This window comes from Callionymus lyra, chromosome 17 (assembly GCF_982586985.1).
Source record: "Callionymus lyra chromosome 17, fCalLyr1.hap1.1, whole genome shotgun sequence".
In the NCBI taxonomy this organism is placed as follows: Eukaryota; Metazoa; Chordata; class Actinopteri; order Syngnathiformes; family Callionymidae; genus Callionymus; species Callionymus lyra.
This window is the reverse complement of record NC_141834.1, coordinates 12,268,692-12,289,008: the sequence shown is the minus strand read 5'-3', so window position 1 is coordinate 12,289,008 and position 20,317 is coordinate 12,268,692. Positions and strand designations below refer to the sequence as shown.

At 38.8% G+C, this 20,317-nt stretch overlaps 2 protein-coding genes across 4 annotated transcripts in view; one reads left to right on the top strand and one right to left on the bottom strand.

Moving 5' to 3' along the window:
* adam22 (ADAM metallopeptidase domain 22) overlaps positions 1–20,317 on the bottom strand; it is a 47,341-nt gene that overhangs the window by 12,028 nt on the left and 14,996 nt on the right. For 2 of the 3 annotated variants that reach the window (XM_087778835.1, XM_087778837.1), the window contains exons 4-14: positions 15,822–15,888; positions 12,506–12,588; positions 10,263–10,326; positions 3,565–3,625; positions 3,386–3,462; positions 2,907–2,981; positions 2,608–2,679; positions 1,958–2,124; positions 1,791–1,875; positions 1,633–1,723; positions 1,512–1,563 (exon numbers count right to left, since the gene is read on the bottom strand). In XM_087778835.1, the coding sequence (XP_087634961.1) occupies positions 1,512–1,563; positions 1,633–1,723; positions 1,791–1,875; positions 1,958–2,124; positions 2,608–2,679; positions 2,907–2,981; positions 3,386–3,462; positions 3,565–3,625; positions 10,263–10,326; positions 12,506–12,588; positions 15,822–15,888 (894 nt within the window). The remainder of the gene's footprint in view (positions 1–1,511; positions 1,564–1,632; positions 1,724–1,790; positions 1,876–1,957; positions 2,125–2,607; positions 2,680–2,906; positions 2,982–3,385; positions 3,463–3,564; positions 3,626–10,262; positions 10,327–12,505; positions 12,589–15,821; positions 15,889–20,317) is intronic. The other variant, XM_087778836.1, reaches the window with a different exon arrangement.
* Positions 3,999–6,904, top strand: cldn12 (claudin 12). The gene is made up of 3 exons (XM_087778862.1): positions 3,999–4,104; positions 4,946–5,200; positions 5,277–6,904. Exons 2-3 carry the CDS (start codon positions 4,982–4,984, stop codon positions 6,171–6,173), a joined length of 1,116 nt encoding a protein of 371 aa, XP_087634988.1. The 5' UTR covers positions 3,999–4,104; positions 4,946–4,981; the 3' UTR covers positions 6,174–6,904.

Here is a 20,317-nt window from a genome sequence, read left to right as displayed (position 1 = left end):
CAGATGATCGATCTACAGCCAAACGTTAAGGACCACAAGAAATACAGATGACAAGGTTATTTGTAAATAAAAAAATAAAGAAATGTTTGTATAACCCACCTCAGAATGATAAAGGATATTATTGGAAATACTTCAATTTTTAATCCAATCTTAATCTCATATTTAATTTGCTGTTCAGGATGTTAAGGGTATTTTGGTCTGTCCAACTGAAGCCCAATTCAAGTCTATTTTAAATTTCATGCTGGAAGTATTGTTTTATCGAGGAGTGGTCCTTAACTTTTGGCTAACGGTCATTTGAAACATGTATTATTGCATAAACTGCTGACTGCATTATTCAAGAATGAACCTTGGTTTGAATGAGCAGCAGCACAGCAAGTGATGCAACATCCATGAGTCGTGTGTAATTTACTGTGAGGATTGAACACCACCTTCTGATAATATACTGCAAAAATATTCAATGCTTAGTGCGGAAAGTATCTTTGGATTCAATACTGTTGTTAAATGATCATTAATATCCTGTAACTGCTGCACTATATAAACAAAAAGTACAACCCGGTGTCAGTGTTTGCTTTGAGTCTCACTCGTACACACACACATCCTGTGTAAAATTGGAACTCAAGGTCAGACGGGTGTTCACGCTTAAACGTCAAAAGATTCTGTCAATGGACATGGTTGGAGGTTGCACATTGATCACAAGTGTCTGAAATGACTCAATTTAGCTTCTCTAGAAATCCAAGCTCAAATGACCTCATATGGATTTCAGAAGGTATCCCATGGAAACTAAATCTGGCAGGATCTGGACAAGCGGCTCCAGTGACATGGAAAAATGTGGACTATTTTTGCCCACGGTGGGAATGGCATTGCAGACTGTATCAATAGGTTTCACCGGAATGAAAGAATGTACGAGAAACAGTGAAAACTTGTCGATGGGGATTAAATTAATAGAAGGAATCTTGATTGGAGTTGATCGACTGGTGACCAAACAGAAGACCTACATGTGCTCCGTGAACAAATACAGCCAGTGCATGATAAACGAAAACACCTGACTGTATTTGTTCAATCGTTCGGGGGGTTCGGACAGAAGCGGAGGCTAGAGAGCTGTCGGATGAGATGGTAAAGGGTTGTGATGACTGACAACCCTTCGTCCAAAGGAAGCCAGCTGGTTCTGAACCTCAACAAGCAAAGTTCTATCAAGCGTCTGCTCACCTTCTGAGACCCATTTGGGATCGAGGACACACGTAGGGAACGGATGAACACACATCACTTTAACTCACAAGGACAATGACATGACAAACAAGAGTGCTTGGCTGATTAAATTCAAAGTTAAACAGGTGGCGGTGTGAAAATAAACCAAGGTTGACCCCTACTGGAGAATTCTGAAACTACAACAACATTGCATATACACGGTGAAGGGGATGTAAATTATACTCATGTACTACTATTTGATTATTAATAATTAACCCTTGAACATTCTATATTTAGAGCATAATTTGAGGATGGGTTCAACTTACCCAACGTCATCCATGATGCAGCCTGACCATCGATCTTCACACTTACATTCCCCTGAAGAACAAAATAGATAAAACGTAAGAGCTTGTACGAGTGAGAAATGAGTTAAGAGCATCAGAATACCATTCAGGATTCTTTTCTTATCCGAGAATATGCCGATGTTTTGCCCTAGAGACTGAGCCAGGGTGATGGCCATCTCGTCGGTTTTTCCATACTGTTGAATTCAAAGAGATTTAATTTTTATTTTTGACAATCATGATGTTTGCAAAAATGTTACGCACCTCATTCACTCCACCTCCTTTGGTTAGTGAGCAGACTCCACCCATGTATGAAGCCCCTCCCCAGCTGCTATGAAACCGATTCCCTCTGATAATAATGAAGGAATGTCAGTTTTAAAACAAAGATTTGTCTTCTTGTTAGGCTTAGAATGTGACACTTCTTCACTTACGAAAAGAGGTGCACGGAATCGCATTTTTCTTTGATGAAATCTTTCCGGTACTTCATGAACTCCTTCAGTGTCACCATGGGATCGTCATCAATGTTGAACTTGTTGTCTGCTGACCACGTTTCCATGGCAACCAGCACAATGCGAGTGTTGAGCTGCTCCCTGAAAATCTGGGTAATTTAAATGAAGTATTTAGACGATTAAGCAAAATAACCTATTTTAGCGTGATATTTGCAGCCAAATGAGAAAATAGTCAGAGAATTCCTGTCAGTAATACAACATTATATTTTGAGACAATATTCTCTGGTTAGATGCCCTTGAAGCTGTTGCAAGAACATTGGACATGTAACTCTGCTTGCAAATCAATGAGCCCATCTCAAACCGCATCTGCATCATTTTGGAAACCATGGCCATTCACAAGCTCCCTGAGCCGATTGGCTAAAAGGAATCACTGCATCTATATCTGCATCAGCTTTAAGCCGTAGAGCACACAGATGTGATACACATAAAACAATGGAAAGAGGACTCAAAAGCGTGTTTGAAAACTCATGATCTTGTTTGAAATAATGCTATAATTAAGAAAATGTGTTTGTTGAATAGTTTTGCAATCATAGATGGTAACTGTGAAAGAAGTTGATCGATAGAGTACTTACCATGTCAGCCATATTGACCACTGACTTAGCATAGTTATTTGTGTGTCCAACAGAAAGCCGATGCTTCTTATACTGAAAGGAGAGGAGAGAAAAGGGTTGTTTACTGTACAATACTAGCATATTTGTGGTAAAAAGAAAGAAGATAATTATTATGTTTGAACAGCAATACCAGTGTAAGTGAGTTTAACACAAATCTAGCATTAGAGTAAATCAAGATGAGGCAAACAATGTTAAATCTTTAAACATAACTAGTGATTATATTAAAATAAGTAACTCCAGTGTGATTTCATGGCTCTTACCATCAAATGATCGTTGATCACCATCAGCTCAATATATTTGATCTCATCTTCTATACCTCTTGACGTGTGTGGAGTCTAAAGTAGAGAAGAGAATAAAAAAACAAACTGTCAATCTTCTGTGGAAAACATAGATTTAAAAACAATATGTTTGTTCAGGGATTAAGACCTCATGACTAAAGGACAGACAGCTAAGAGATAAGAATAAGAGACAAGACGTCTTCTGTCAGACACATTTAAAAGCTGCCCTATCTTTGTAAATATTTTATGAAACTGAATAATGGCAGAAGAGGAAGAAAAATCGTTGAGGGGAAAAGAAAGGCTTCTCTGTCTTCACTTGCAATTTAACATGTGGTTGAGAAACAGTGAAATCAGCAGAAGTGTAAACAAAAATAACGGTCTCAGGCTGACGTAAACATCATGCACATTATTGTCAAGTCAGCAGCTTCAATTTATACCACCTGCTAATAATGATGACGTACCTGTCTCTTTTTCCTTTTATGAACAACTTTTGATCCGGGGAATGGTGGGCTGGGAAAAGGTGATTCTGGAAAATCGCCTAGGATTTTAACACAAGCAGCAGTTAGATAGTAGCTGTATAAGCACAGTACTACATACAAAAATTGAGATATAACATATGTTATCAGTGCTTATTGCTTACCACCTAAAAGGTCATGAAGCCCATCTTGTCTTCCAGATTTATATATCAGGTGAACATCACCCTGAAGACAAAAAACCCATATTATTACCTATAAATTCAAAGCATTGTGAATGCATTTTGAGTTCTATTGATCAGATTAAGTAAAGAATATCAGTAGTCACAAGATGAATCATACATTTGGCATTGGCAATTAAAAAAAACGTTGTTACATGAGCACAATTAATATGTTCAAAAGCATATACATTGACCAAGTAAAATACATATTAAATGCGTATTTTATATATCCACGACTCTGTTGGAAAACAGTAAAATATACTTTAAAAACAAGCATAACATCGTCAAAACCTAAAACGTCAGTAAGTAACGAGCACCTGCAAGACAGCACACTGGGCACAAACATTCGCGTTCCAACTACATCCGGTCTCCGCCTGTTTACTGTATCTCAGCGACGCGACAGTGGATGCTAACTGTTGGCGTGACGAAAACTCGGATAATATGTCTAAAACACCTTCATAAACCAAACTTAACGTCTTTCAAAAGGTAATTTACACCTTTTTCTGAAACTTTGACTCTTTTTTGATCGCTTTCTTATTCGTTAAATCGACACTCAACAGGTTGCATTGATGTTAGCTTAGCATACGGCTACAAATACTTTTTTAAAAAGTCATCAGAAAAGCAACGATTTAAAAGTGATATTATTAAATACAATGCACACATTCGTGCCTTCTGAGTTAAGTTAAAGCTATATCAAACTGAAAAAGATGCTAATGTTAACACGGAATGTTCTTTAGACGTTATTATCCCTGAGTTATTCCTATTACATTATATAACTAAGCTTGGGCTAAATCCTCATTCAAACATGGTATTCTGTACTTGATTTATTTTTACATTTCACTTTGGTTAGATTGATATATTGTGCTGATATATATCAGACCATAGAAGAAAATAAGTTGAGGGTCCGATGACGTTTGTGGGCTGCTGACATCAGGCTCAGTAGTTACTAAAATGACAGGCTTGAGAGGCTTGTACAAATATTAGATTTATTTATTGTCTTTTTCTGTACACATAGGTACTTAATCTCAGTCCTGAACTGTCTAATTCAATTGCGTATTGTTCGAGCCTTCGTCTATCTCATTCAGCTTAGACACCCACAGTCGTTGCCACTATGTCAATGAAACGAGAGCATTGTCTCACAGAGACTGCAGTTATTGGGTCAAGTGCGCTGTAGTGAGCTGTAGTGAATAGAAATACATGACGGTCTGTCAAGCGAGGTCAGTCCACGGCACAGTTTCTATATTGGTAATGAGAGCATGTGAAGTGAATTCAAATTTAGCTAACTATTTGTGTTTCTTGTTTTTTTTTTCTCCACACTTCTTGACAGGAACGCCTTGTGGCCTTTTTTTTTTTTTTTACTACAATGTCGTGTCGGGACATTCACGCCACCAACGCCTTTTCCTTCATCATTGCATTGCTGTGTGTGGGAGGTCTCGCGGTGGCGGCCCTGGTCCCACAATGGCGCGTAACACGGCTGATCACCTATAACCGAAATGCCAAGAATGTCAGCGTGTATGACGGACTGTGGGCCAAATGTGTCAAGCAAGACGGATTTTCTGGGTGTTACTTATACGATTCAGAGGTAAAATTGAACACCATTCTTGAATGTTGTAGATTTGTTGTTTTTAAATATTATATATATAATCTTTGTTTTCCAGTGGTACTCCAAAGTGGATCAGCTTGATCTGAGGCTTCTTCAGTTCTGCCTGCCCGGTGGAATGATGTTCGGTACTCTAGCTTTGCTTCTTTCTATGGCAGGCATGTGTAAAACATGCTGTTGCTCTGACAAACCAGAACCAGACATTAAAACCACCAGGTTCTTGGTAAACAGTGCCGGCTGTCACCTGGTGGCTGGGATGTTCTTGTTTCTGGGCGGAGCTTTACCCATGGCACCCTCGGTGTGGTTCCTGTACCGCACCAAGGAGATGAACATCAGATATGCCAACCTTTTCTCTGATGGTTTTGCCGTCTACGTGTCTATCGGCTGCTCTGGGGGGCTGATGCTGGCGGCCCTGCTGATGTTCATGTGGTACTGCATGTGTAAGAAGCTGCCTTCCCCCTTCTGGCTGCCACTGACCCCCATGACGAACTCCGTCTCCACACAACCTCTTACTGCCAATGGATTCCCTCCTTCACCGGTGTATGGTCCACAGCCCTTCCCTCCACAGACCTATCCTCCAACGGTGATCGATGCCCAGCAGTATGTGTCTTCACAGGGACATGCCCAGAGCGTGGCTGTCGCTGCGCCACAACAGGTCTACATGTCTCAGATCTCGGCTCCGGACGGGTATGGCTCAGAAGTCGGTGGGGGGCAGGCTTACAGCTATGCTCCCTCTCAAAGCTACGCACCGTCACAGAGCTACACACACTCACAAAGCTACGCACCCTCACAGAGTTACACACACTCGCAGAGCTACGCACCGTCACAGAGCTACGCACCTTCTCAAAGCTATGCCCCCTCGCAGGGGTATGCATCCAGCCACGTGGGACATCGCTACTCGGGTCGCTCACGGATGTCCGCTATAGAAATTGACATCCCTGTTCTGACTCAGTGATGGACATGGAACAAGGCAAGCTTTCTTATGACACTAAAATAGCCTTAATGATCAAACACTAACAACATAATAAGTCAAGAGTTCAGTCCAGTAAATATTCTAATGAAGGATTTTATACTCATTATCGGAACATGAAGTTAATGGACTTGATTGTGTTTATCCTTGCTGCCAAAATGACAACAAAACTCTTCACCAGCAAGCCTTTTTCAAAAAGTAACTGTTCATAATACTACAAATGCTGTTTGTATGCAGGAAAACCTTTACACTGGTGCCACAATGCAAAGGTGTCAAAAGATCCATCACTTTTTACTAGTTTTCTAAAACACGGAGTAAATGGTTAATAGTTTAGAGACGTCACTAATATTTATGTTACTGCCTGTGAAGAACAGATGCTATTGTTAACAATTCACTTTTTATGTGAAGGAAGTGCCAATTGATTTAACCTTTTTAGGTTTGTCTTAATAACGTTGTTCATTTTTATGTTGCAAATTTTGTGAAGGTTACAATTTTGTTGTTTCATGTGAAGAAGGGATTTATGTTTTCTGTCTAAGATAGATCAGGTTCCTCAGATGGCTGGGAATAATTCTTAAACTTCTAATATAACAAGATCACACTGAGGTTAACAATATATCACTAACACTGTACAATGAGCACTGAGTAATTTTTTTATTGTTAAATATGTAATTGAATTGACTGTATCAAAGTCAATAAATGTTTTTTTCTACCCTGTATTCATTTCTCTTTACTATCCTCAGTTAACACTTCTTTAAGTATTGGCACGTAATATACACATATGCAATGTACTAATTATACATAAAAAAGATCTTGAATATACAACGGTAATGGTAAACTGCTGATAGAATGTTTGGTTATTGTCAAACCAAAAAAGGAATTACAAATGTTTTAGAGAATTTTGTCTGTTCTTTACGTCTCAACTGAACTTCAAATTCATAATAAATGTATTAAATAATAGCATGACTTATATTATTATTATTATTAAAGACACAATCATTATAATCTCAGCAGTTCATTTTAAATGCATGTTTTTAAATATACAAGCATCATCTTTCATACTAATATCAAGTCAGCCAATATGTTTTAAACACACAGCATATAGACTCTGCAGGGTGTGCGCAGTGATGAAGATTAAGGGTCTAAACACAGATGGCTTTCATATGTTGTATCACAAAGAGATGGGGGCGGGGCCTCTGTTGCCAACGGAGACAACGCCTCAGACAGACGGCCTCGCTTATGAATATAGAAGATGGAGGGGTCACCTTTTTCATTTTTTGGGTACCTCTGAATTTGTGAAATTTCTATCACTTTGACTTCTAACTTTGAGGCCCTTGTCTTACTTCAGTGTATTTATTTTCAGCTTGGAAAAAAAAAAATCCATGTCCACCTCACCACAACCCCCCCAACATCCCACCCACGACTGCCAACCCAACAACCCCCAATGATCGCACTCTTCATTTATAACTCCCCGCCCCCTCATGCTTGAATTCCTTTGTTCACCTTCAGAACAGGTCTCAAAGACAACCCTAGATGATTCCACACTATATATATACATATATATATATATTTATTTAAAGATGACAAATAGAATAAATGCATGTGAACATTTCTTGTTTCAGTTTATTTAAAAGTGATATGTTAGAGCTAGATTTAATGTATTTATAATACATACACACATACTGTATATAGGCATGCATTGCTTTCCAAAGTCAAATACCATTACAAAAATACTATTATCTCCCAAATAAATCCTTTAAATAAACATTTATAATATTGTTATTATATCATGTAAAAGTAATTTTTCTTCACAGTAATTACAAGCAGTACTAGTCAGGAAGACCCGCTCATCCAACGTTTCACAATTGCGACGTAATATTGATTCTAGTCTCAGAACTCTCCATGGATTACTAACAAGAATCGGACTGACATTGATTCCAGACATGTCTTCCCTCAACAGACACCTGCTCCGCATCAGCCACCGTTAGAACCCCCCCCCCCCCTCCCCTCACAGCTGCTTCACCATGAAAACATCCTCTACTCGGAGGATGTGAAGCTTTTGCTGCCTCCTGTGCACTCGACGAAATGAATCTAGACTCTAGAGGGTCTATGTGTTTTTCAACTTTTCCTCTACAGCTGATATTTGCAAATAAAGTGTCTTACATCACATGTCCAGCTCAGAGGTAGAGAACACTGTGTTCTTACCCGCTTTCAGATTGTGTTCTCTCTGCATCCCTGTTTCTACGATGTTAAAAGAGCATATTGGAATATTCCCTTTAGTCCGTGTCCACAAATGAGCTTGTTCAGGATCTGCTTCACTTTTCCCCCACACAACTTTTTCCACTACAGTCGAAAGAAGGACAGATGGATTTACCATGTGGTAGCAAGAAGTCACACTGACTAGCAAAAGACTCCTGCTATGATGCTTATTTTGAATTTGTCCGAAACAGCCATAGTTAGCACCACATTAGCAGAAACATATGACATTCTGTTGTAGACGACTCTGCTCTTGGCTGGGGGGGGGGGGGGGGGTGCTGACACTGATCTACAAGCTAGTCTAGACTATCTAGTCACGGACTGACAGGTGGAGCGGACCTTTGCGTATAGACTTGGACCTCCTGCGCTAAGAGCTGACAACTTGACAAGCATGGCTGACTTCTCAGCAGCACAGCAGCGGAGAAAACTGTTAAATCTCCTCTTATGATTCAACAGTGCTGCTCGATTCTATGCTACTGTTTTGATTTATGACAAAACACACGTGGAAAACAGCAAAGTAACGGCAACGATATACCAATTATCACAGAGGGAAATAGATACTTCAATTAAATGTGTAAGAGAAAATAAATCAATACACTTAAATATCACAATATATTTTGTTAAAAATACCATATGGCAATAAATGTTGATTTTCCTTCTTGCCCTTTAAATCATATTTAATGTAAAAACACAAAATATTCACAGCGTTTGATCATTTTTGTGTCGGTTGCTAGCAGTAATTACGGCCTAATTATATGAACAATCCCGGCGATGACTGAGGATGAGAGGATACAGTCGACTCCAGCAGCTTTTAAAGCTGATGTTTGGACATTTTTTGCTTTCAAAACAAATGAAAGCAGTTATGACTTCGTCAAGAGTCATGTAATCATGTGGTCTGTAAATTCAAGTACTCGACAATACTACAAATATATTGTTGTTCCACAGTATCACAATAAATCGTATTTTTATTTATATTAAAAAAATATCAATCAGCAATTAGGAACTAAAGTATTGCTCAAGAAAAAAGTACACAATAACAGAGGCGTGTGTGTTGAAATTAAAGCTCGAACTAAGGACTGCAAATGGAAAAGATTCTCAGAAAAAAAAAATGCACAAAAATAAAGTTTGTCTTGCCCTTCAGGCCAATCAAGTCCACTCTTGTGAAGTTGTAGACTGCATCAACAACCTCCCTGCCCGCAAACACAATTGGAAGTTGCCGCTATCAGTCATCCTGTCTAAAGTCGTCGGCTCTTTGATTAGCACCGGAGCAACAAAGTTACGCCGGGCGTTTTAATTAGAGTGGAGAGGATCTCACACACACACACACACACACACACACACACACACACACACACACACACACACACACACACACACACACACACACACACACACACACACACACACACACACACACACACACACACCCCCACACACACACACACACACACACACACACACACACACACACACACACACACACACACACTTAGTCTCTTGTCCTCTCACGATCACAATGTCTTCCATCTTTCGTTTGTCATTGTCACCATGTAATTGGCCAATGGCTTTTTCCCCCCGAACCGTCCTGAGACCTGTGCGCCGCACTCAGTGTTCATTAGCCGTGTGAGATCTGTAAGTGATGCTCGCTTTGTCGTATGATCCTCTCCAGACAATAGCTGACCCCCGTACCAATCTTATAATTCGGCTCTCCCACTCATTATCACCACAAAAATGCCTCGGCAGATGTTCCCGTGCAAGATTGAAAAGGGCTGAGAGGCAGTGGGATGTAAAAGGAGAGGCAAGTACTTGATGATTACTTACGTTGCTGCTTCCTGCTCCTCCAGGTTCAATCATGTAGGTGTGATTGCCATCGAAAAACATGCCACTTGAGGAGAGAGAACAGAGAGCACGGAAAATCAACACTGGAGCACAAAAACAGACCATTTCATCTTAATTGAAAAAAGAATCTAAACAATGTGGAATTGAATCAGTGTGCAGGGACATGGAAAGAAAAAAGTTGCACTGCTCTTTGAACACAGCAAAACTGGTATCTACAGGGTAAAATTGTAAATCAGAAAACACAGCAAAATATAGGTTTGGCAATTTCAAAATGTAAAACCCATTTCACACCCATACCGGCAAAAACAAAAATGTTGCATCTTTTACAACAAAATATCTAAGGTTTCTCTGATTCTATGACACGTTGTAGTGCAAGATTGTACCGCATGATTTTTTCTGACCAGGCATAACTGTTGTTTACCTTATTATAGTTGTGTTTTGACCAAAAGTCTGTATATAATATTTACATAAAAGAAGTCTTTGAAAACCAAAATCATGCTTAAAGGATAAACATTATAAAGGCTTCTAAAATGAATGTTCTGTTTGTTAATAAGTAAGTAAGGAAGTAAGTCATTTTTATTTGTATAGCGCTTTTCCAGACCAGGGTCACAAAGCGCTTAAACAATCAAAACAATACTCAATAAAGTATATACTTTAAAGGTCAAGATAAAACTGAGAACACAAGAGGAGTTCCAGAAAATCAAGGAAAAGCCTAAAAACCTAATAACGCGTTTTAAACTTTTTTCCCATTATGTTAAATGTTTCCAAAGCTTTTACCCTTAAAAAATAAATAAATAAAAACGCATATTTATTGACACTTTCAAAGCTGAAATGACTTGTGTATTCCGGAGAAGAGGAGAGCAACCTTTTAAAGAAATAATAAAACGGCAAAAACACACCCACGCAGCAAACAGAAAACTCCCCCAGCACACAAACTTAAAACACGAAACTTTTCCTTGAGTGTTAGTCATTCTCCTCTCGTTGAAGGTCTCACTGACATTTTGAGAGCCTCCATGTGTCTTCCTGCTCACGTGTCCTTACCCACCCGGCTGAACATAGTCCGTTAATTAACTTTATCTGAAGCTTTTAGGAGATTGGACGGGTCGAACTGTAAAGTCAGAAGGGTGCCGGACTGAGCCGCAGCAGACAATCTATCATCGGAATATGAATGTTCTGCCCTTATCTTGAGGGTCCCGTGTTTCAGGTACAGAACACTCAATGTCTGACGGTTAGTACCGTGAAGACATCATGTGACCTTCTACACATGAAAAGTGAAACTCAATTGGATAAGAAATGTCTTCAATTTAATTATAATTTTTTACTTGTGCTTCATACATGCTTGTTTGTGTGTCAGTGAAGACTTGACGGAATTCCATGTAAGAGCAGGAGGCTTATTACGGGAAATACCCGAGTCAGCATATCGGAATAACTCTCCTTCGAGAAGCATAAATCGACATTACTACATTTTCCGGTCTTAACTTCTTATGCGCTGCTCTGCGCTAGGAAGGTCCATAAAGTACAATAATCTTTCAAATGTTTAACAACCTTAGAACTAAATGAAAGTTATTGTGATGAACACACTTTATATTATTATAATAACGTTAATTTAAACATCCACTTAGAAATGAGGGTTAATTATAAATCTATTCTACAACTCTGCTTTAATAGAGAGATCACTGTTTTTAAAAGCACGTGGCTCTCAAGGTAAAGCACACTCAAGCAAAACACTTCAAGTTATGAATAGAAAAGTATTAACATGTAAAAATAACGGTCAAGATAAGTGCAATTTCTGGTTCCGTTTAGATTTCCAGATTTTAAAAAACAACATATTAACTACAAGAAAAAACTTTTTTAGTAAGTTGAATAGCCAACTTGGTTATAATCGCTCTGTGTTTGATGCTACAACGTTATATTTGTAATTCTTCAACACTCAAAATTGTTATTATAAATATGGCTTTTCAAATGACGATGTACTCAAACAGCTTTTTTGTAACCTACTTTGTGTTGTAGGATTACATTACAATGCTGCCCCCTGCTGTCATATCAACTTCATTGATCACAAAGATATTTCAAATGCTAAAAAAGTTATATTAATAATGGGCAATCTTAAGTGCTTTTCTGGTTCCATACTACATGGTGTTTTGCCTGATTTTGTTTTTGTTTAGATACATTTTAATTGATGACTATCAAAAAAAAGCCAAGGTCAGCAAAAACAATGTACTCACTGGAGTCCATGGCAGGTTGAAAGAGCCACGAAGGAGTGAGGGATGTCTCGGACCTTCCCCTGATAGTAGCAGTGCTCGCCTCCCTGTGATGGAAACAGAAACACACACTCTTACAAAGACTCAAGTGTTACATGTAACATTATGATGTTATCTGCATCAATGTGTTACACTAATTCTGCCGGTGCTAGGAAAAGAAGAACAGGAGTCTGAGTGTGTATGGATCTGAAAGTCTAACCACGCATTTATTTTCTATAGTTGTGAATGCTGTCTAAGTGTCTAAGTGCTCAGCAGGCTTCTCTTCCTGGTCCATTGCTTGCCGCCTAACAGCCATTAGACAGGAAACAGGAGTCCCCGAGGAAAGACAGCTTTTATCCGAGGATCAATTTTGGCTCACGTCTGATGATGTGCACCAAAATGTCCTACTTCCAGTCCTCTATAAGGCCTCCTCTTTCCAAATCCATCATATATTAGTGCTAATTATGTTTTATCTGAAAGTTATATATAGGTTAGTAAATAAAAAAAAGTCCTGATTCATGCAATCTGAGAAGCAAAAGCAAAAAGAAGCTCTAGTTTATTGGAGTTGCAGACAAGGTTCGTCATGAGTTCACAGTTATGCTCTACTGTAAAGAAAAACACCATGTGAAGTAGCAGCTGTAACATTTGGATTAGATTTAAGCGTCACCTGTTTACAATGTCTGTTTAAGATATATCATTTAGTGAAAATCAGTTTGGATAAAAATCTCTCAAAACAACCATATAATAATTACCCCAAATTACCACTGTCTCAGAAAAACAAATCTAGAAGATTTTAACCCCTTTAGAAATTGCAATTTAGAAATTAAAAATTAAGTGTCAGCATTTGTAGTATCCATTTTTAATTTTTTTAATCTTTCCCCACAATTGAGTGTGTTTTTTTGTAGGTGTGCAATACAACCTGGTAAATGTTCTTGATGGAAATTGAGTGATTTTGAGTGTTTTTAATCAAGCATGTAATCTAATAATCATTTCTCATATACTGTACATTTAATTTAAATGGCCACCTCTAGAGTTATAATACAAGTAAATAATTGTAATCTTATAATAGTGTTTTGGGTCGAATTCACCCCTTTTTTCTTAGTTAAAATAACTAAGTAAAGACTACAGACTATAGGAAAAATGGGGAAAGAAATCCATCAAATTAGAATTTCTTCTGTAAAAACAACAACTTTATTTATGTTTTTAGCAATTTTGGTGAAGAAATATAATCAAAAAATGTAATAATGATGTTTTGAAGGTGAAGGACTTGAATCCTGAAGTACTTAAGAAGGTAGTAAGTTTTAGAGCCGATAAGAGCAGGCAGTAAATGAGGAAATCAAGAGGTCAGGGGGCGAGTGGAAGCTATTTATACGAGGTGAAGTGCTACACTATCTTAACAACTCTCCTGTGCCCGTCACTCTCGGGCTTCTGCTCCACTTCTAGCTGGAGAAAGAAAACAAACCGAGTGCTCTGTTCTCACTCTAAGATGACTTGTAATATTTTATCACACATGTAGGAAAGCTTACAGAGGTGAAGTTATCATGATCAATTGTTGAGAATATTACTTAGAATTGAACACATAACAATTACAAGTCTTGCTGCCAGTTATACACATGATTTCTTATACATTCTAAAACTGCCTCAGCTTCATCCATTACCATCTCCATCTCTCTGTAAATGTCCTCCGTGTCCGAGGTGACCCGTGACGTAAAGCTTGAGGACCCAATAAAGCACTCGGGCTCCAGCATCAGTTACAACTCTGGCTGACCTCCACGAGGAGCAGAGAGCTCGTCACAGATTAGAATTCCCTCCCAGCAGCCACCGTTGAAGAGACACGTCCCTTTTCTTTCATTAAAACGGGTTGTGGTGACATTTATCCTGGCTTATTCATCCAGCTCTCAGTATGAGGCACTGAATACTTGTAATATTTTTTCATATTCTTGTTCTTTTTAAATGTCGACTATTTCTCATGGGGTTTTCATAAACATTAATACGTATAAATGCTGAAACACATTAACTTTTTATCTTGACAATATATGTTTAAATCAAAGAACCATTTGACTTGGTAAATATAAGAGCCATTGATAAATATCTTACAGCTCGTTTTTTAAATGTTTTAAAAAGCCTAGATGACCTTAAATGTATGTTGATATTGAGAACAATATTAATAAGCAATCTTTGAAGAACAAAGATATTTTTCACATTCGACTCTGATGTTAGAGACTGTTGAATACATTTGGTTTGACCTGCGACTACACTCATTTTTAAACGTTGTCCCCTTAGACAACCCTGTTGTATTGTCTCTTTATTGATATATTTATATCTCAAATTTCAAATCTGTACGTCTGTATTTTTCTATATCAGTCATGGTGTCCTTTGATGTAACTAGCTTTAAGCTAATAGTCAAATCAAAGGCCAGTAACAGCAAAGTGTGGAGAGGATACTGTAATTGTATTAACCCTTGTTGTCATGTTTATGTTCATCCTGTTTTGTTTTGAAGGTGGTTTTCCGCTTTTACGTGTCGTGTGCTTTCCTTGACAGACAATGGCAGGCGCGCGGCTGGGAATGATTGAGTGGCGGGTTCTTCCCATTGAAATGGAGCGTCTCTACCTGGAAAACCTCCACAGAGTATTGCGTCTCCAGACCAGGTTGGCTTTCCCTTCATTCTCGCTCCGCGCCTTGGATCTGAACTTTGAATATCCTGCGGAATACTTCTGACATTGTCAGCGCTTTTACTTGCTCACGTGAGTCCTTTTTGTCTTTTGTTTTAGTTCCCGATGAGACCCCGATTTCCAGCCGTGCCCTGCCTCCGTCCCGTGTTCCTGTTTTGTTTTTGTTCTCTTTTCCTTTTACGGACCGTTTTGGATTAATCAAGACTGTTTTTGAATTTTCCCTCCGTGGATTTATTGACCGCTTCAGCTTCTGGGTCTTCTGCACTCTCGGATCGTGACACATGTGTTATCTCTGGGTCAAGGTGACCCGGATGCCCGCAAACAAATGTGTTTGTGGTATCCCTTATGTTGCCTCTGCGTCAAGGTGAAAGAACTCCACCATTGCACATTTGTTTTTTTGGGCCTCCGGGTCACCTTGACCCAGAGATACCACAAGAGTAAAACCTTTGAATTTCAGTTTGTGTTTACTAACTGTCCCTTCGTAAATGTATGTATTTATTGGAGAGTTTAAGCTTTTTTGATTTCAAATCCAAATGAAATAAACTCTTAAAGAGAATATCTCTCATTTTTATTCATTAAATAAACACTGGGTTATTTGAAAAACTAGTAGTAAAGTATAGTCAACTTACATTGGTGACAACCGTCTTTCCTTTTTCAGTAACATGTTTCTCTGTGTATCCAGAAGACAGCAGGTCACTGTGGAGAGACAAAAAAAAAGGGTAAATTTTGTGAAATTGTTTTCTTATTCATTCCCAAAACAATCACCGCAGTATTTGGTCCCTGCTGGTCTAAGCATTACGAGCTGAATTACTAATGTCCGGCGTGGAGAGACGAGGCTATTTCCAGCTCGCAAACACAATTAGACAAATCAAGGCTCCGAGAAAATTCTGTCTCTGTGTGTCTGTGTCTGTATTAGCGAAGGACCAATGAAGGTCAGCGGGGAGGGAAAGAAGCAGTGGAACTAGAAACACTCAGACACAGTCAGGAGGAAGAAGAAAAAAGGAATAAACAAGAGAAAATAAGTGTGCTTCATCAGCAGAGCTGGACCCAAGAATCCCAGTGGAGGAACACACAGCAATCTCAGACTAAGATGAACGAGCTATAGTAAACACACACGCATCAGTGTGCGCGTTTCAAAAAAAATAGTTACGCTTCCTCCGCCATTATTTCTTTGTCAAGTAAGTGATTTTTTTTTAAAAACAATGCACATTATAAAAACATGCTAAGATAAGTTGCAGACATCCATAAAGACTTGATTTAAGGTTCCGGGCTTTTCTCTTTGCTGAGACGAAAAATAAAAGCCCTGACATCAGCTTGCAGACACACACACACACACATGGGCACACAGGAAAGACACTCCTTGGACTAATGGGTAGTCGGCCATGGCAATAAAAAACATGCTGAGAAAGAAGAGATCAAATGGAAAGATGAGGAGATTGACTGTCAGGGGTGACATAAAAGGGAACATTATCTAGAGGTGTGATAGACCCATCATACGATAAAAACATTACATGTAGAACACCAGCCACCCTGCAAACACCCAAATAGTATAGTCTTATTCGTTGCGGGCGAGACGTTCTAAACCCCAACGCATTAAACAAAATCATTGAATTAGTGACTGTTACATTTTTAACTTGTTTGAATCAGCAACGTTTATTTGAACTTCAAAACTCAACATTGCATCCTCTCAGAAACGGTTGCCTGAACAGCTCCCATGGCGCTTTGCCGCCCAGCTAACACAGAACAAATAACTTTGCCATAGCAATATAGACATATAATTGAAATACAGTATTGTAGCAGCCAAACAGCAGTCACTAAATAGAGCAGTGTGTAGAAAAGCATCATGGGAGTTCACGGTTTTGCACCATAAGTAACGTGGGTGCGGTAATAAGCGATGGCAAATGAGATTTGTGGGTCCTGACTGCAGCTTGTCACAATACATTGAGATAGACAGTAAGAGAATAAATCAGTGAATAAAGCAGGAACCATCGTAGACTGAACTGATCTGGAAATAAATTCAGCGATAAAGACGTTGGAACGTGTGCACGGGTGCATAAGGTCGCGCTCGTGTTGTTAGCCTTTGTTCTGCTGGGATGTGTGTTTAAGATTCACAGCTTGTGATCTTATCCAGTGCCACACTGGGACTCCCCCCCCCTCATCCGTGGAACTAAAAAGCCTACTGAGGCAACAGGACGCGCACGCGGGCTTCAAATGGATGACGCTGATAACAGATTTCAGCTTTAATTGTTATGGGATTTAAATAATTTATCTGACAGACAAAGACGCAAACTCAGCCCTGGCTCATGCTGTTCTCAGTGTCCCCCCCCTGTGGCCATGCAAACACTCTAAAACAGACTCACGTGAAATTTTACAGCTATTTTCCTGTATATGCAAAACTGCAAATGTAGGTTAACTCCACTTTCTTTGATCGCCATCATTGAGAACAAAGTGGCACGTTCAGCGGTTGTTTTTGTTTTTGTATCTTTCACACATGAGCTCAGCTCTTTGGTTTTCCTCGTAAACAAGCATGTTTCCCTTCGTACACTGAAGTACGGCTTCTGAGTTCTGTTGCCGCAGCAACATCTGTTTATGAGCCAGCCTCCAGCCGTCACTCTTTCAAAAGTGGCTCGACAAGCTTCACTTCAGCTGGAGATGGAGCTTGTGATATGGAGAAGAGCTGTTCAGATATGAATCATATCAGTGTCTGCCCTCTTTAATCAAACACAAGTAACACACAAACAACAACACGGTGATCTGAGTGAATAGGAGAAAATGTCTTTTCTTTCTGAAAATAATGCATTGAATGTAAATCTAAACCAAGTTAGTTTTTAATTGAAATCAAAATGTATATCTTTATATAGAATCCTACCATGCATTAAAAAGGCTCAGCATATTTGTAGTTCAGAACCACTGGCAAGAAAGTAAAATCAATGTTGTTATAACTAAACAAAACACTTCGACTTGATGTGTCCAAACTTATATTTAGCGTATAAACATATAGTAAGTATGAGTATTAACATTCAACATTAAAAGGTATTTCAGATTGGATTAGTTTGTAAAACACCATTTTTTACATTTGTTTTTGTTTACATTATTTATTATTTCATTAGTGCTGCAACGCTGAAATCTTTCACATTTCAAAGAGCAATAAAGTATTGCGTTAACCACAAAAAAACATACCAAATTGGTTCTTCTCTCATTTTACATGGAAGTAAAAGAAAATATATGAATTGTTGAACTATTTGTGCTGTAAAAGGGAATTCAACTAAACATTTCTTCATTTAAATTCAAGATTGTAGCAGATCAAAAGATTGATATACAAAAAAAAGAGATTTATAAAGTAGTTTATAAAGTTGTTTTGAACGGACATGAACAACTGCAGCTCTAGTTCTTAAAGTTCTGCTGTATTAGCGATGCTGCAACCTTTAGGTTCCACCTGCTGGGCCAAAAAATAAAAAAAAATAAAATATCTGGTCTATAAAAAAGGGCTGTAAGTCGGGTTAACACATCAGGGTGTGACTATTTTCTTCAACCCAACAACTCAAGCACAAAAAGACCAACATGTTTTGAAAAGGAAACTTGCAAACAGATATACTACATCTAAATAATTCAAAAGCACTCGTTTTATAATAGCTGACACTATATGTATAATATAACTCTATACTATAACATTTTCTGCTCATGTGTCTGTAAGAGTGATGATACGATGTTCAATCACATACGATGAATCATGCAGAGATTTCCCAGCAGCCTCTCTAATGTGTGTTATGAAAGCGAAATTGGCCTCGGTCGACAGGAGTGGTTAGATTTTGAAACGTCTTCTAGTTTTTTTCTTCTACAACAGAAACTCAAGCTGTGCACTTCAATACTGCATAGCCAACAAAGGCACCACAAGTGCTTGTGTCATTGATTAGATCTTGAAATGTTTCACTCTCTGCAATATGGGAAGCAAAACACAAAATAAAGTGATGCATCAGGGAACCAGAATAAAGTGAGGTGTTCACCAAAAACAGTCAATAGCCAAAAAGCGCTAGAAGCATAAGGGGGTGCGGAAATACAACAAGAAGCATGGTAAAAATAAAGATGTGAAAATGGAAGAAGGGGAACATTGGGGGGGTGGTGGGTCTCTTTTGTGGAAGCAGCAGCTGCTCTCACCTGCTTGCACCCCCCCCAATACAAACCACGACTATTCCTCCCACTGAGGCCTCATTAAACGTCTCCAGGCTACAATTCATTGTCCCTCCAATCACTTATCAGAAATGCCATTCCACTGCTTTTTACTACCCAGAGAATACTGGGACTCCAACAAGAACCGGAGAATAAATTGTCAAAATCCGAGCAAGCTATCGATCAAATACAGTCGTGTCCCGCGGAGTTGCTATAAAACGCAGCATCCCAGGGCGAATGGATTCAACACTGCTGCATTATTCAGCAGCAGGATCTGTGGTGGGTTCTAAAAGAGCCAGCACATCTGTATCAATGACACCAGCATGGTGGTTGGTAAACACCGCTTCCTATAAACAAGGATAAGCAGCACGGTTTCAGGCGAGGGAATTACATCAACAGGATTTAATCTGTGTTCAATTATTTAATAACCACGCCAACAGAATTCTTGATTTTCCACTTTCTGTGTTTACCGCTGCAATAAAACAAGATTCAACGACATACAGAAATTACTCTCTGGATAGTATTATCTTCCCTACTCTCATCTGGCCCTCCAACTCAAATACTGTGACATTCACAATGTATTAGCTCAGCAATTTTATCAATCGCTATTCATAGTTGTTTGGCTGAATGAGGTAGTCCAGGAAAGATTGTTCCTCCAACTCAATTTAACTGATTACAACTTGGTGGTATAGCTAAGATGCTGAAGGGGTTGGCGTTTCATTCTTTTATTTTCGGGACTTCTTTCCATGCTTCTCCAGTAAAAATGGAACAATAGTTCCAAAATTGTGTTACACATCAACCCACCCTGATCATTTGTACCTTAAGTGTATTAATACATTTTTTCTGTGGGTGTGTTTTGACCACAATGGACATTTTGATATTTTTTTGTGTTCAGACTGTTGACCAACATTTGGCCACTAACATTTTGTTCATCTTATGGTGTTCTGTGAACGTGTGT